The sequence below is a fragment of the Hypomesus transpacificus genome, chromosome 9, assembly GCF_021917145.1.
Source record: "Hypomesus transpacificus isolate Combined female chromosome 9, fHypTra1, whole genome shotgun sequence".
NCBI classification, from domain to species: domain Eukaryota; kingdom Metazoa; phylum Chordata; class Actinopteri; order Osmeriformes; family Osmeridae; genus Hypomesus; species Hypomesus transpacificus.
In genome coordinates, this window is record NC_061068.1 from 20,437,781 (window position 1) to 20,449,994 (window position 12,214).

General features: G+C 39.2%; 2 protein-coding genes across 3 annotated transcripts in view; one reads left to right on the forward strand and one right to left on the reverse strand.

Annotated features, from left to right (window-relative positions):
• Positions 1–12,214, forward strand: part of slc2a9l2 (solute carrier family 2 member 9, like 2) — a 147,129-nt gene that overhangs the window by 12,765 nt on the left and 122,150 nt on the right. For both annotated transcript variants that reach the window (XM_047025544.1, XM_047025543.1), the window contains 2 exons: positions 2,584–2,682; positions 7,630–7,790. In XM_047025544.1, coding sequence (XP_046881500.1) covers positions 2,584–2,682; positions 7,630–7,790 — 260 coding nt within the window. The remainder of the gene's footprint in view (positions 1–2,583; positions 2,683–7,629; positions 7,791–12,214) is intronic.
• On the reverse strand, positions 10,744–11,954 carry LOC124471176 (zinc finger BED domain-containing protein 4-like). Its single transcript, XM_047025545.1, has 2 exons — positions 11,728–11,954; positions 10,744–11,495 (listed from the first exon to the last, which is right to left on the reverse strand). The coding sequence occupies exons 1-2, from the start codon at positions 11,836–11,838 to the stop codon at positions 10,848–10,850; spliced, it is 759 nt and encodes a 252-aa protein (XP_046881501.1). The 5' UTR covers positions 11,839–11,954; the 3' UTR covers positions 10,744–10,847.

Here is a 12,214-nt window from a genome sequence, read left to right on the forward strand (position 1 = left end):
TACACAACACTGTTTTCCACAGATTGACTAAATATCATTTGAAATTATTACTTAAGTTGTTCCCACTTCTGTTGTCGACGCAAACAGAATCTCCTTAGGTGGGTAACAGAACTGGCCTACATCAGTATAGCTTAGCAAACAAACTATCGTGAATCAACTCAGCTTCAGCTGCTCTAGCTATCTTGCTGAAAAATAGATCTGGATAAACATGCATCTTTTACATGACAACAGGTTATTTATTTGAATGAAACAGCAACATGAAATAATGTTAGCTCCATTGCTAATAATAACTAGGCTAAATCATCAGACATTCTAGTTACTGTACCTATGCTCTTGCGTTAGCAAGTTAAACATGCTAAATCTAGGTGTTTTTGCTAGCTAGCTGTTCTTGCATTCCTTGCAAATCGGCATTAATAAAAAGCAGATAAGCTTGAGTCTAGCTAACATTTGTCAAATGTGTAATTGAGGGTCGAACTGCACATGGATCTTCTCATAGACAACATCACACACTAGCCCGTCGAGTGTTTGGTTCCTTAGGAAGACTCTGAAAAGTGTCAGCATTCCCTCTACAGCCTGGAACACTGGATTTACCACCGCAGACCATTTTCAATATGCTAGAAAAAAGTTCTTCTTTGTACTTCTGTGGAAGTACAGAGCAGCGCGCCGCTAGATAAAAAAGTGTCGGAGATCCACGCGACCTCCGTTTATATTCCTGGACCAGAACCAGAGGGCGGAATGTTGGGGCGTGACAAAGTTGATGCTACACGTCACAACTTGCATTGACGTCATAACTTGCACTGTTTCAAAGCTAAAGTTTGCAAGTTGCAGTTTCAGAAAGTGAAATTTTGATAGGAAAGAGGTTTCAATGGACTTTGAGGTTCACTGTATGTCTATTTTACACACCAAACTGTCATTTTTCAGCTATGACAAGGTAAAATCAGTTTCGCAATCAATAGCCCCTTTAACAGACCTGTTGCAATTCATCCTGAAATACCTTATTTAGGTTTCTGTACAGACTATGATATAACTCTGAAAGTAAAAGCCAACTGTTGCTTAACATACCTGTAATTTCTTCTCTTTATCCAACATTGATACAAATATACAGTATGACATTATCTTATTATTGCCTTATAATTCATGTCACATTATGCTCATAGAGGAAGTCTAAATATTTAATGTATTTCCTCTGTCAGTAATTAATGAATGCTATTTCTGTGCAATGACAAGTTATCTTTTAACACTATTATTGGAATTATAGCCCCAGGTTGCATTTTCCACAAATCACAACCATATATAGCCCTCTATCACTGTTAAATCTAAGCGTTAACTTGACCTTAGATGAACCATTGAAACCAAGGGCTTGAAACATATTGATATCAGTTCATACTGAATGTTAAAAAATATACAGTATTTCCTTCTTGCATGGTAATAAGGGGAATACATCTTCACAAAATTGGTTTGTTGGTTAAAAGTAAAGTAGAAGTATGTGGTGAAAGGAAGGGGCTAATTAATACAACAACAAAAAAACATATACACACGTGCAAAATCAAAGAACACATGAGAGGTAATTTTATCCCAAAGTCGTTTAGAATACCACACAAAGCTATTTGTCAGGATGACAAAGTGATAAAAGGTACTAGATAATATAACTGGGATCTACAGTATACACCAGTGGTACTTGGGATTCTTCAATCCATTTGTATGTACGTAAATGCATGTATTGGAATCCCACACATATGCAATCACCAAGAGAAACCTTTGCGGCAATCCATCTTTTTTCAATCATCGCACATAGAAGGCGAGTCCCTATTCTTGCCATTTCAAATAAGGAACTTGTTACCAATCTGTTGGCATTCACTTGATCTGACATTTTTTGTCAAGGCTGTAGGCTGCTTCCTTCTTTACCGTATGTCCTTGACATACGGTAAAGCCTACAGCCGTGGCCATAATTTTTGGCAGTGACAAATTTTTTGTTAAGCAAAGTTTGCTGTTTTTTTCACGTTTATATGGAATACTGGAAAACAATAACACGTATTTCATAAGTTTTAAAAGCTTTTATTGGTGAAAAGGTTCGATATATGGAAATACTCCCCTCTTTTACAGCAATCAATCTGCTCTGAAAATCCAATCCGAATGATAGACTGATTTCAGCTGACTGGAACAAGTTCAAACTTTCCCATATATAGATGATATTACTTTGTGAAATTATGTAAAAAAAACTGTGAAATGTGAGTTTTTGTGATGAATGTTGTTGGCCAATGAAGCTTTTATTTAAAATCCATCTGATCACTCAGCACAATAATTGAGTAGCAATGTGAATCAACACCACAACAACTGAAGCAGCAAACTTTGCAAACACAAAATGTATGTCACTGCCGATACATTTGGACACAACTGTATATTTAAATGCCCACCTGGAATGTCCTTCCTACCCTTGTTTGAAGTTTTACCTCGATTGATCTAAAAATACAGTTCTGTGCCATAAAGATCCTTAACTGTTTTGTATGCAGTATATGTGTTTGTATGTAGAATGTTTTATTGCATATTAAAAAGACCTCATACAGTATGTGTATTACCCTGCAGAAAATCACAGCCTGCCTGGTGAGTGCAGCCTTCTTCAGTGCTCTGGGGTCATCTTATCTCTATGGTTATAACCTTTCAGTCGTCAACGCTCCAGCACTGGTGAGTCTAACTATTGGATACTTTTGTTGATAGTGTAATGCCCAGTACACCCAGGTTTCCCTCACTAAAGAGGCACTGAGAATTAGTATAAAAATATTGCTTTTATTATAAGGCTCAGTAGTAGATTGGGTATTTAACCGCTCCAGGAAACAGTGACATAGACCACATCTAGGAAACATAAACAATATGAAATAAGTCAGGGCAACAATACAGCACCTATAGCAATCATACATAATTAAAACCATTATAGGCAAACACATACCCAAAACACAGAAAGCCGATAAGACGACACAATTAGCTTCACGACACTCGCTGCACTCAGCCCCGGCTACAAACAAACCCACGCACCAGTATACAACATTTACTTGCGCAGTCTTGCATGCATTTGATGACTAACATACAACATTTGTTGTTATGTTTGACACGTTAAAAAGACTCAAACGTACATGACAAACAATGCTGCCAGCGTGCACCTCAAGTATGGATGTGACCCTACAAGCTGACACCCAGTTATATTGGCACAAGCCTTAGGTGTGGCCTTACCGTCACACCCTCTGGAGCCACACCCATATCACAATAACCCCGTTGGAGGGTTGGGGCTTGTCATTTATGTTCTCATCCATGGCCTTGTTCACACGTCATGATATATTGCACCAACTAATAATATGGGATTCTGTGAAACATTGAAACAATATGCCTGACATTTAACAACATTTTCAAAGGCTCAGAACACAATATCATTGAAGCATGCCAAATGCCTCTTTAATGCTTAGAATCATGATTGCTGCTTGATTGGAAAACATCACTTTCACATTTGTCTCCTGACCTCCCTGTTAACAAACCAAAATGGCTGCAATTAAACCTCATGAAGAGATTATTGAGAAAGAAGGAAAACCCCCAAAAGAACCAAACAATGGCGCAGTTTACGCTGCGTCTGTTTTTGTGAGTTTGGTAATAGCGCCCGCTATGATTCCTCATTTTGCGTAGTATTTATCAAACCTGACACCCGTCAGGCAATCAGCGCATACTCCGTCCTCAAGCGTAATTTGCGCGCCTCTAAAAGAACAATTGGCTTGCATATTTCTATCATGGATCTTCCTACGGGAAAAAGAAAGCGCAAACTTAAATGTAGTGACGTGCATGAAGTAACAGCAAACCTGAACCTATTACAGGGCAGAACGTTTACATTTATATGTATTCATTTAGCAGACGCTTTTATCCAAAGCGACTTCTAGGGCTGTCCCCGACTAAGATTTTCTTAGCGCTTATCACTGCCTGAAAACTTGCAGCATGCGAACTTACGTAGAAGCTGAGTGGGGAACGGTGCAACAGAGACATATTTTGTTGTCTTGGCCGGAGAAGATAATGTCATTCGATTTGGATGTGATTCTTATAAGAGGCTTATTCATTTTTCAACCCAGCGTGTTAGCATGAGCGAAGTAAGGCTAGGCCAATTTACGTTTTTCAGGTGGTAGGCTATATTCGACGTCGAAATATGAAAAATAAACCGTTTTTGGCAGAGTTTGCATTCAACGTTTTTCGAGTCACCTGGTAGGCCTACTTTGTAAATGTAAATGTACTTTAATTAAATACTGCCATACCACAAATTTCTTTGCGATTTTGACTAATAACACCGATAAAGTAGGCTATGGCAGAGTTTGTAGTTCCGCAGCCAATTGTGCTTGTGCCGTGTGCAAAATACCAAACCAAAACAAACCGCCGATTAACGAAAGGGAAAATAGTAACACCTTTTCTTTTAAAGAGCATATATATTTTTAGAGTTGCGTTATTTGTCTTAAATAATATAATCTACAATTTCTGTAGAACATTTCATTAACTCAGCAATGATGACACAAGCGGGAATCAGATCTCACACTGCCATACGGCAGCTCAACTAAAAAAATCTTAGTCGACCAAGAGCATATCGACCAGAAAATCGACTTGTCGACTGAGTGGGGACAGCCCTAGCGACTTCCAACAGAGAGCTTTACAAAAGTGCATAGAGGGTTTTCACCGACGTCACGTTCTGGGCGGTAACGCGGATGCACGGCCATTGTGGAGGCACTCGATGTAAAAAACTGAACGGAGTACAATGTATTATTGTGCGCTTTGGATACTTGTGTAAGTGAATGTAGCCATGTCTAAACAACCTTAAAGCTCATCAAAACGCGTCCGAGATGCAAAGGCATTTAAGGAAGGATTTGGACCACAAGAAAAGGCGCAATATTTTGAGAAATCACGATTTATTGGCGGTGCAGACCCCTATGGATCCCTTGGATCCGTGACGACCCGGTGATTCTTCCTTCAGTTGCATATCCTGATATAGTCAACTACCTGGTTTTCTCACCAAGCCCATGTACAGCGGAAGACCTTAAATCCTACAAAGGTTTGGAGGCCTATAACCAGATGGTGTGTGGATGGGTGAGGAAGACGCAGTACCAAGTTATCAACGACCGTTGTGTTGTGAAGGCCAAAGTAAGTAATGCAATAATGTCTTTAACCAACCTAACCTCAACTGTATGATATCATTGCGATACTCAAGGTGTAGCCAAGTGACTCTCAATCGTGTTTTTTCCCTCGTAGATCTTGGTTGAGCATTGTCAACCACAAGCGCCTCCTTTCCTTTGATAATTTCTGGCATTCCTCTCCCTGGTTTTTAATAACTTTTGGAAGTCGATAATATTCCAAATGTTTTTCTTGATGGGTCCTATTGGTACAACCTGAGACACGGCCATAATTAACCATTTTCCTTGACGACGTGCGGTATATACTTCAGTGCCTGTGCTTTGTTTTGATGCGGAGTGCCTACAATATGGCGACTTCCGGTCTGATGACGCGTCGTGAAAACCCTCTATAGGTCACTGATCATAAACAACGAGATAGTCCCAAAAACATTGCAGGTAACCAAAACATGAATCATACGAACATGAAGATCATCCATACCCTCGGAAAAAATTGGCCTATGTCTTCGCCTTGCTCGGATCACTGCTGCCATTGAATAAGGAACGTATATATTTGTACACACCTGCAGAATAGAGGCGCACTCTGGCAGTCTTTGTAAATACCGCGGAACATATAATTAAGCGCACTTTACGCGTATCCTCCCACCTTTTTGGGTGGAACTCCCACTTTCCCACGACCCTCCCACTTTTCCCATGACTCTCCTACGAACGCATATTGAAAGCGCAACTTGCCTGTTCTCGCTAATGTGGCAGGCAATCTGCGATTTTACCCAAGTGTGACCTGTAAATAGCCCGCGGTCTTTGCGAACAATTAATGCCTGGAAACAGGCGCAAATGGCTTGATAAATGAGGCCCAAAGACTCAGATAAATGTTTGTATTGCCAGCATGAATGAGTTGTGGCTACTCAATTATAAAATATCAAATTCAGCTTATCATCTGTATTTTGCAAAACGCTCAACAGAATGTAGACGCTTACAGTCTCAGTGGGTATACTACTCAGCTGTCGTTCTTGGGTGGTTCTTGGCTTTAGGGACCAGGCAGAATGGCTGCTATGGAATTAGACATTCCACTATATTTCTTGAAAGGGATGAATTAAACTCCCCATTAGTTGGTTAATTTGGTGTCCAGAGAATTGGCTTATCTCGTCCATAGTTTCCCCCCCCCAATCTATTTCCCACATTGACACACAGACACACACACATATTCTAACTTAAATTGTAGAATATTCAACGCTCACATGCTAGACATAATTTCAATATAATAATTTCATTTAGACATCTATGAGCAAGCACACAGACAACAAGAAAGAAGATGGCCAAGCACATACTGTAGAGAAGTCGTTGATAGTTTTGGTCTTTACATTTATAAGAAACATTTATTGGTGGATGACGTTTGGAAGGAAAAGTTCAAATAAAATAAACTGAAGCTGTAGGAAATGCGGGTTATTGCTACCCTGCAAGTGAGATGTTGCAGTAGTGTAAATTATTTTCTGTTTGTTCCCCTCAGTCGTAAAGTCAACTTTTCAAAAGGTTATTCCTCTTCAGACAAGACTTAAGGCAATATTTTAAAATTCCTGTTCGGCACCTCTGTAATATGGTTTATTGTCATTTCTCACATGTGACAATGAACTATTCTTGTCACGCCCACACCAGGTTCGCCAGTTATTCCATTACAGCACTCACCCTCTCCAGAGTACTAATCACCGTCACCTGTTCCTCATCAGCAATCTCCACCAGTACTTCAGCACACACCAGTGGCGATTTTAGACTCTTTTTAGGTGCCCCTAAATGTCATCTCAGCACCCCTAAAAATAATAATAATAAAAAATATATTGTTTTTTATCATTTGATGCTGGTAGTTCCTTAAGAAAGGGACATCCTTAGTTTTTTTATTCATTCAATATTTTGCATAATAACACATAAATGTATTAATTGTTATCCAGTGAAATTAGGGATTTATATTAGCAAGGGGGTTTAGCACTTTTGCAAGGCACTGTATTCATGTCACATTCTCATTGGGTGCTGAGCACCCTTAACGGTCTGATCCAAGAATCGCCCCTGGCACACACCTCTGTTACTCAATGTCTAACCTTGAACATGGTAAAGGACTCCTTACCTGCTTGACTTAAAATGATTAGCAGCGTAAGCTTAGTTATTCTGTCTCCCACGTTTCTCTCCAGCATTCTCCTCATCTTAATGCCTGTACCTTGTCCAATAAACTACCGGTCACACAAGTCATCTGTCTTTGGGTCTGGTTTATCCTGACGTTTCTGACCTACCAAAGAGCATACATAACTGTCTTGAAAAAGAACTGCTACAATCCGTGAACAATTGTGTGACAACTAGAGATCTTGTTATCTGGCACTCAAAGGTTATGCAAAGGTCTGTGCCAATAACAAAAAAGGCTTTCAGAATTTATCCATTAGTTGTAAATTATAAATTGCTTTGCTAAGTCACTTTCCCCCTTTCCCTCTCATATGCACAGTATATACAAGACTTCTACAATAAGACCTGGATTGAGCGATATGGAGATCCAATCGGAGAAGAGACAGTGAAATTGCTGTGGTCCATCACTGTTTCTATATTTGCCATCGGAGGCCTGATTGGAACACTTGCCGTCTCCCTTCTCATTAAAGTAATCGGAAGGTAGGTTGGACGTCAATGTAACATATAACGAAAAGTGCATTTTTCGGTTAAATCAAACAAAGACACACCCTGGAGAGATTAGGCCCCCAATGCAGTTTATATCATTTTTGTTCTCCCCTTTGTCTATGCCCATAGTCACATGTTCAAATTTATGCAAAAGAATATTCATAAGTACGTTTTTGAGAAAAAACTGTAACAAGTGTAATAGCTTTACTAAAAACCTACAGTTAGGACGTTTGAATGTCTTTTTATTTAAGGCTTTGTCAAAGTGTTTCTCATAACAGAAAACAAACATCAATTATCAAACAACGTTTAGCAAACATGAACTATTGGCGTATCCAGAACATTTGTGGCAAGATGAACCAAACTGAACAGAAAAAGGTTGTACTAAACCAGAGTGTGTGTATATGTTGTGAGCCCTCTTGTTAACAGATACTACTGCCCTCTGGCCATCAGCTGTTTTTCATACATTTTTAAAGTCTGTGTTTCAATTTTGACATGAACAGTCCATTTCAGTGAGATGTTTGGCTTCATGCCAAGGTCCCTAGTTCGCTTCTAATCTGTCATTCAAGAGACTGGTGGGTGTTGGGTTTTGGACAGGATTTAAGTGTCTTACAGACACATTCAAATGTGTAAACAGGGAAGACTTTCAGCACCAGCACAGCTCTGGCTTTATTTAATGTAAGCTACTGTATTCATATGCTGTTTAGTGTAACCTAGACACCATGAAAAATGGCACCGCCCTTGGAGCTTTAATATTCATTATAGTCTACTGGGTCAGTAATTATCATGGCACAGATATGAAATGATAACACAAAGTGTAAGTAGCTTCATGAGTTGTGCTCTGTCTATTGTCTTAGGACATTTAATGTAATTTCATTGTCCCCATAATATACTCTCAGGATTGTAGAACAAAATAATCTACAACAGAGGGTCATTGTCTGTATCAAACCCAACATATTTAACATTGGTATACTGCTCTAGGAATTTGTGTGCAACCTTTGTGTATGTGCTTCAAACAATCCAGCAGATTTCATAGCATTAAAAATGCCCAAATGAATCTCAGAACCAGACAGATTCCTTTTCATTTAAATTAGATTTTCGGTTTATTCATGCTGATGATTAGATAGTTTCAACTGTCCATCATCATCAACTCTTGTTTTCAAGCTGAAGATTGAGAATACAATGCTAGCAGCAGGCTCCGTATGACTTTGCCGCCCATCATTACAGTGCAGGTGCTCAGCAGCTGAGAATATCCTTAGCGAACATGAGAGGTTGTTCCTCTCGTCAAAGCCCATAATGATTCAGAAGAGTTAGATTCCCCCAGTTGCAACTCTTGATTTATGAACTGGGGTAGAGGGTGATAATGTAAACCCTAGTGGCATGTTGACACCAGCAAGCAATCATTCCTTGTTTACCGTAAATCCTTAGGGAGCTAGTTGAGTGAGCAAGAGAGAGAGAATGGCTAGACAACCATTTGCTGTAATGAAAGTCAAGGTGTTAAAGTCCCTTAGCGTCATTTATCTCACATTTCTATCAGTAAGAATGTTTTTATGATTGCATAAAAGCTTTGCCAGAATGGACACAGCGCAATCCAAAAAATCCTGTATCTCTGAGATTAAAGAATCGCAGTGAAGAATGGTGAGGCTGTCTCGCTATTGTGTAAATAAGAGGATTTGTCTTTGCCCCAAGAGAAATTGTCCATAATAGCCTCATGGATATGATCCACTAACACTAATTTGTTATGTTTTAAATTGGGTGGATTTACTTTCAGCATGGCCTAAACTCACTTTGCAAATGTGGTAATGACAGAACATATTGTGAGGAATGCAAAGTGCTATCTTTGAACAGAATGAAAGTAAATCAAGCATGTTGACAGTGGAGTCTGTGAAAATAAGCCGTGGGAAGTGAAGGACTACATGTAATAGCATTATGTATTTTAAATACCTAACTGTTAACTGTAATAACTCATGGCTACTGGAAAAAAGTTAACATACTACAGAAATGCTTGATTAAAAAAAAATGCTTATTATTTAACAATTACAAAAACAAATTTACATCAAACTAGCAAGGCAGATTATATTTTCTGAAATTAAAGGAGACTTTTGTTGCTCTCCAAACTTAGGCCAGAGATTTTTCTATTGAATCAACGTTACTCCAGAGTAAAGTTCTTTAAGTCCATTCTAATTTATAATCGCCTATGGCCTGGTCCAGGTTTCATTGTCTAGTGTTCTTAACTGACAGTATATTTGTATGATACAATTTAGAATACTTGCCACATTTCAGTACATATACTGTTATGGGTTGATTTGCTATTGATTTTCCAGACTAAAATCTGTAGCCTGCCAGCAGAGTCTTGGTCTGGTCTGATCTATGTGATTCTGTCTGCCTTGGCACAGTTGGGTTGACACTACGGTGTTGAATAGGGCTGTCACGATAACTACTTTTTGTTGTGCGATATATTGCACCCAAATTGATTGCGATAAACGATATTATTGCAATTTTCTGACCATTTTATGCCACTGATTACATAATGACAATATGACAATATAATAGCAGAATAATGCAAGTACACTTTTTTAAAGAACGTTTTATTCTTTAGAATCGGAATGTGAAAAAAATATATCCTAAATAAATTAAATAAATAAATAATAAATACACCTTTCTTAACAAAAAAGTGCAAGTTAACAAGAACTAGATCAAAACAAAGTAACATGTTAACAAAGTCAGTTTAGACTTTTAAAGTGTCTCACACAAAGGCACAGATGCATCAACAGGCCATTTCTGCTGCCAGATCAGTTTCTTTATTGTTAGGCAGATTCCGAGAAAGGAACACCAACATGTTTACCTTGTGGGGCTTAAGGCAGGATCTTTGTGGGGTAACAATGTTAGCAATGTTAACAATGAGCTAGTGCTTGTTTCACAAATGCACATGTATTTTTGTGCTAACTTGGCTATTTGGGGAAATCTGCTATGGTTATCACTCCACCACATTAAGGGATCAGATGATGCATCAACTGCTTCTTCTTGGAGGAACTTGGTCAGCTCCGCATCAGCCTACACTCTTTTTGGAACCGATGCCAGAGTCTGGTGACTTGTAAGTTGGGTTCTCCTGATCTGGAGAAGGTCACACAGCCTCTTTTTCTTGGTTGCTGGAGGTTCAGATTCAGATCCTTCGCTTACCCCTGCAGCTTTAACGCAGTTCTCACCACTGGCACATTCTCTTTTTAATTCTTCCTCGTTCATGTCTAGTAGTTCTTGCAAGAGCTTTTCTTTGACATCATCCAAGACCTCTGCATCCTCCATGGTACTACGATACCTTGGATCCAAGATGGTGGCCTTTGTCAGAAGGTTTTGGATTTCAGATGGGCTGTATTTCGTTTTCAATACCTTGCACATGTTTGCCTTTATGTTTGCTGTCAGTGCAGTGTCATTTGGGTCTGGTGATAAGAGTTTGCCTTGAAGAAGTTCCAACACAGGCTTTACTGAGGACACAGTGACATATCTTTCCCCTGAGAGGACATCTGTGAAATCAGCCACTGGCTTGATTGCTGCATTAATGGATTCTAACACAGAAACATCCTGCCAGGTTGGGTTGAGGTGGCCATGTTTTCGATCTTCAACCAGGACACGTCTTATGGCTGGGAGTTGCTCTAGGACCCTCTCTATCATTTTTTGCTTGGTACCCCATCGTGTGGCGACATCCTGTGGAAAATATAACATTGTTTTTTTTTTCATTAGTTTGTCTATTCTAACATTATACATCAAATACTACTTTTACTAGTAGCACTTTCACAAATAATAATTTTACATGGTTATTAAAATGTAACCAATTATTTAATACATACAACAGGCCCCAAAGTAAGTAATAAAAAAAAAAAAGTTGATATTTACCCTTTAAATATGTTGTGTTGTATAACAAGTTATCATCACTCACCAGTACTAGATTGTGTTGGGGGACATTGGTTTCAGTCTGTGCCTTCCTCAGGTCTCTCTTCTTTAGCCAGCTCAGGTTGAAGGTGTTGACAAGATTCCTACAAAGTCCCATGGCACGCGCTGTGCGATCCTTGTCACTGTCCAGTCCATGGGAAACAGCCAAATGGAGGTTGTGTCCAAAGCAATTAAGCCATGACCAGCCAAGATTACGTATTGCAGCCACAATGTTTGCACCGTTATATGTAGTTATACAGGCCATTTTGCGTTCATCCAATTCCCAATCTGCTAAAGCAGACTGAAGGGCTTAAGCAAGTACATCCGCAGTGTGGTTCTGGGGTATGTATCTGGTCTCTAAACACTTTGACTGCAGAGTCCAGTCAGCAGTTATGTAGTGTATGGTCAAGCTCATATAAGGCGTCATATTTGAGCTTGACCACATATCTGTAGTGGCAGAGTAAAATGAGATGTCTTTTATCTCCTTCAGAATC

What these genes read in the sequence shown, in the direction of transcription:
- LOC124471176 (XM_047025545.1), bottom strand. Translation starts at nt 11,838, where the DNA reads ATGGGACTTTGTAGGAATCTTGTCAACACCTTCAACCTGAGCTGGCTA. An exon ending in CCCAACACAATCTAGTACTG is followed by an intron (nt 11,496 to 11,727) that starts GTGAGTGATGAT and finishes TATTTTCCACAG; the next exon opens with GATGTCGCCACACGATGGGG.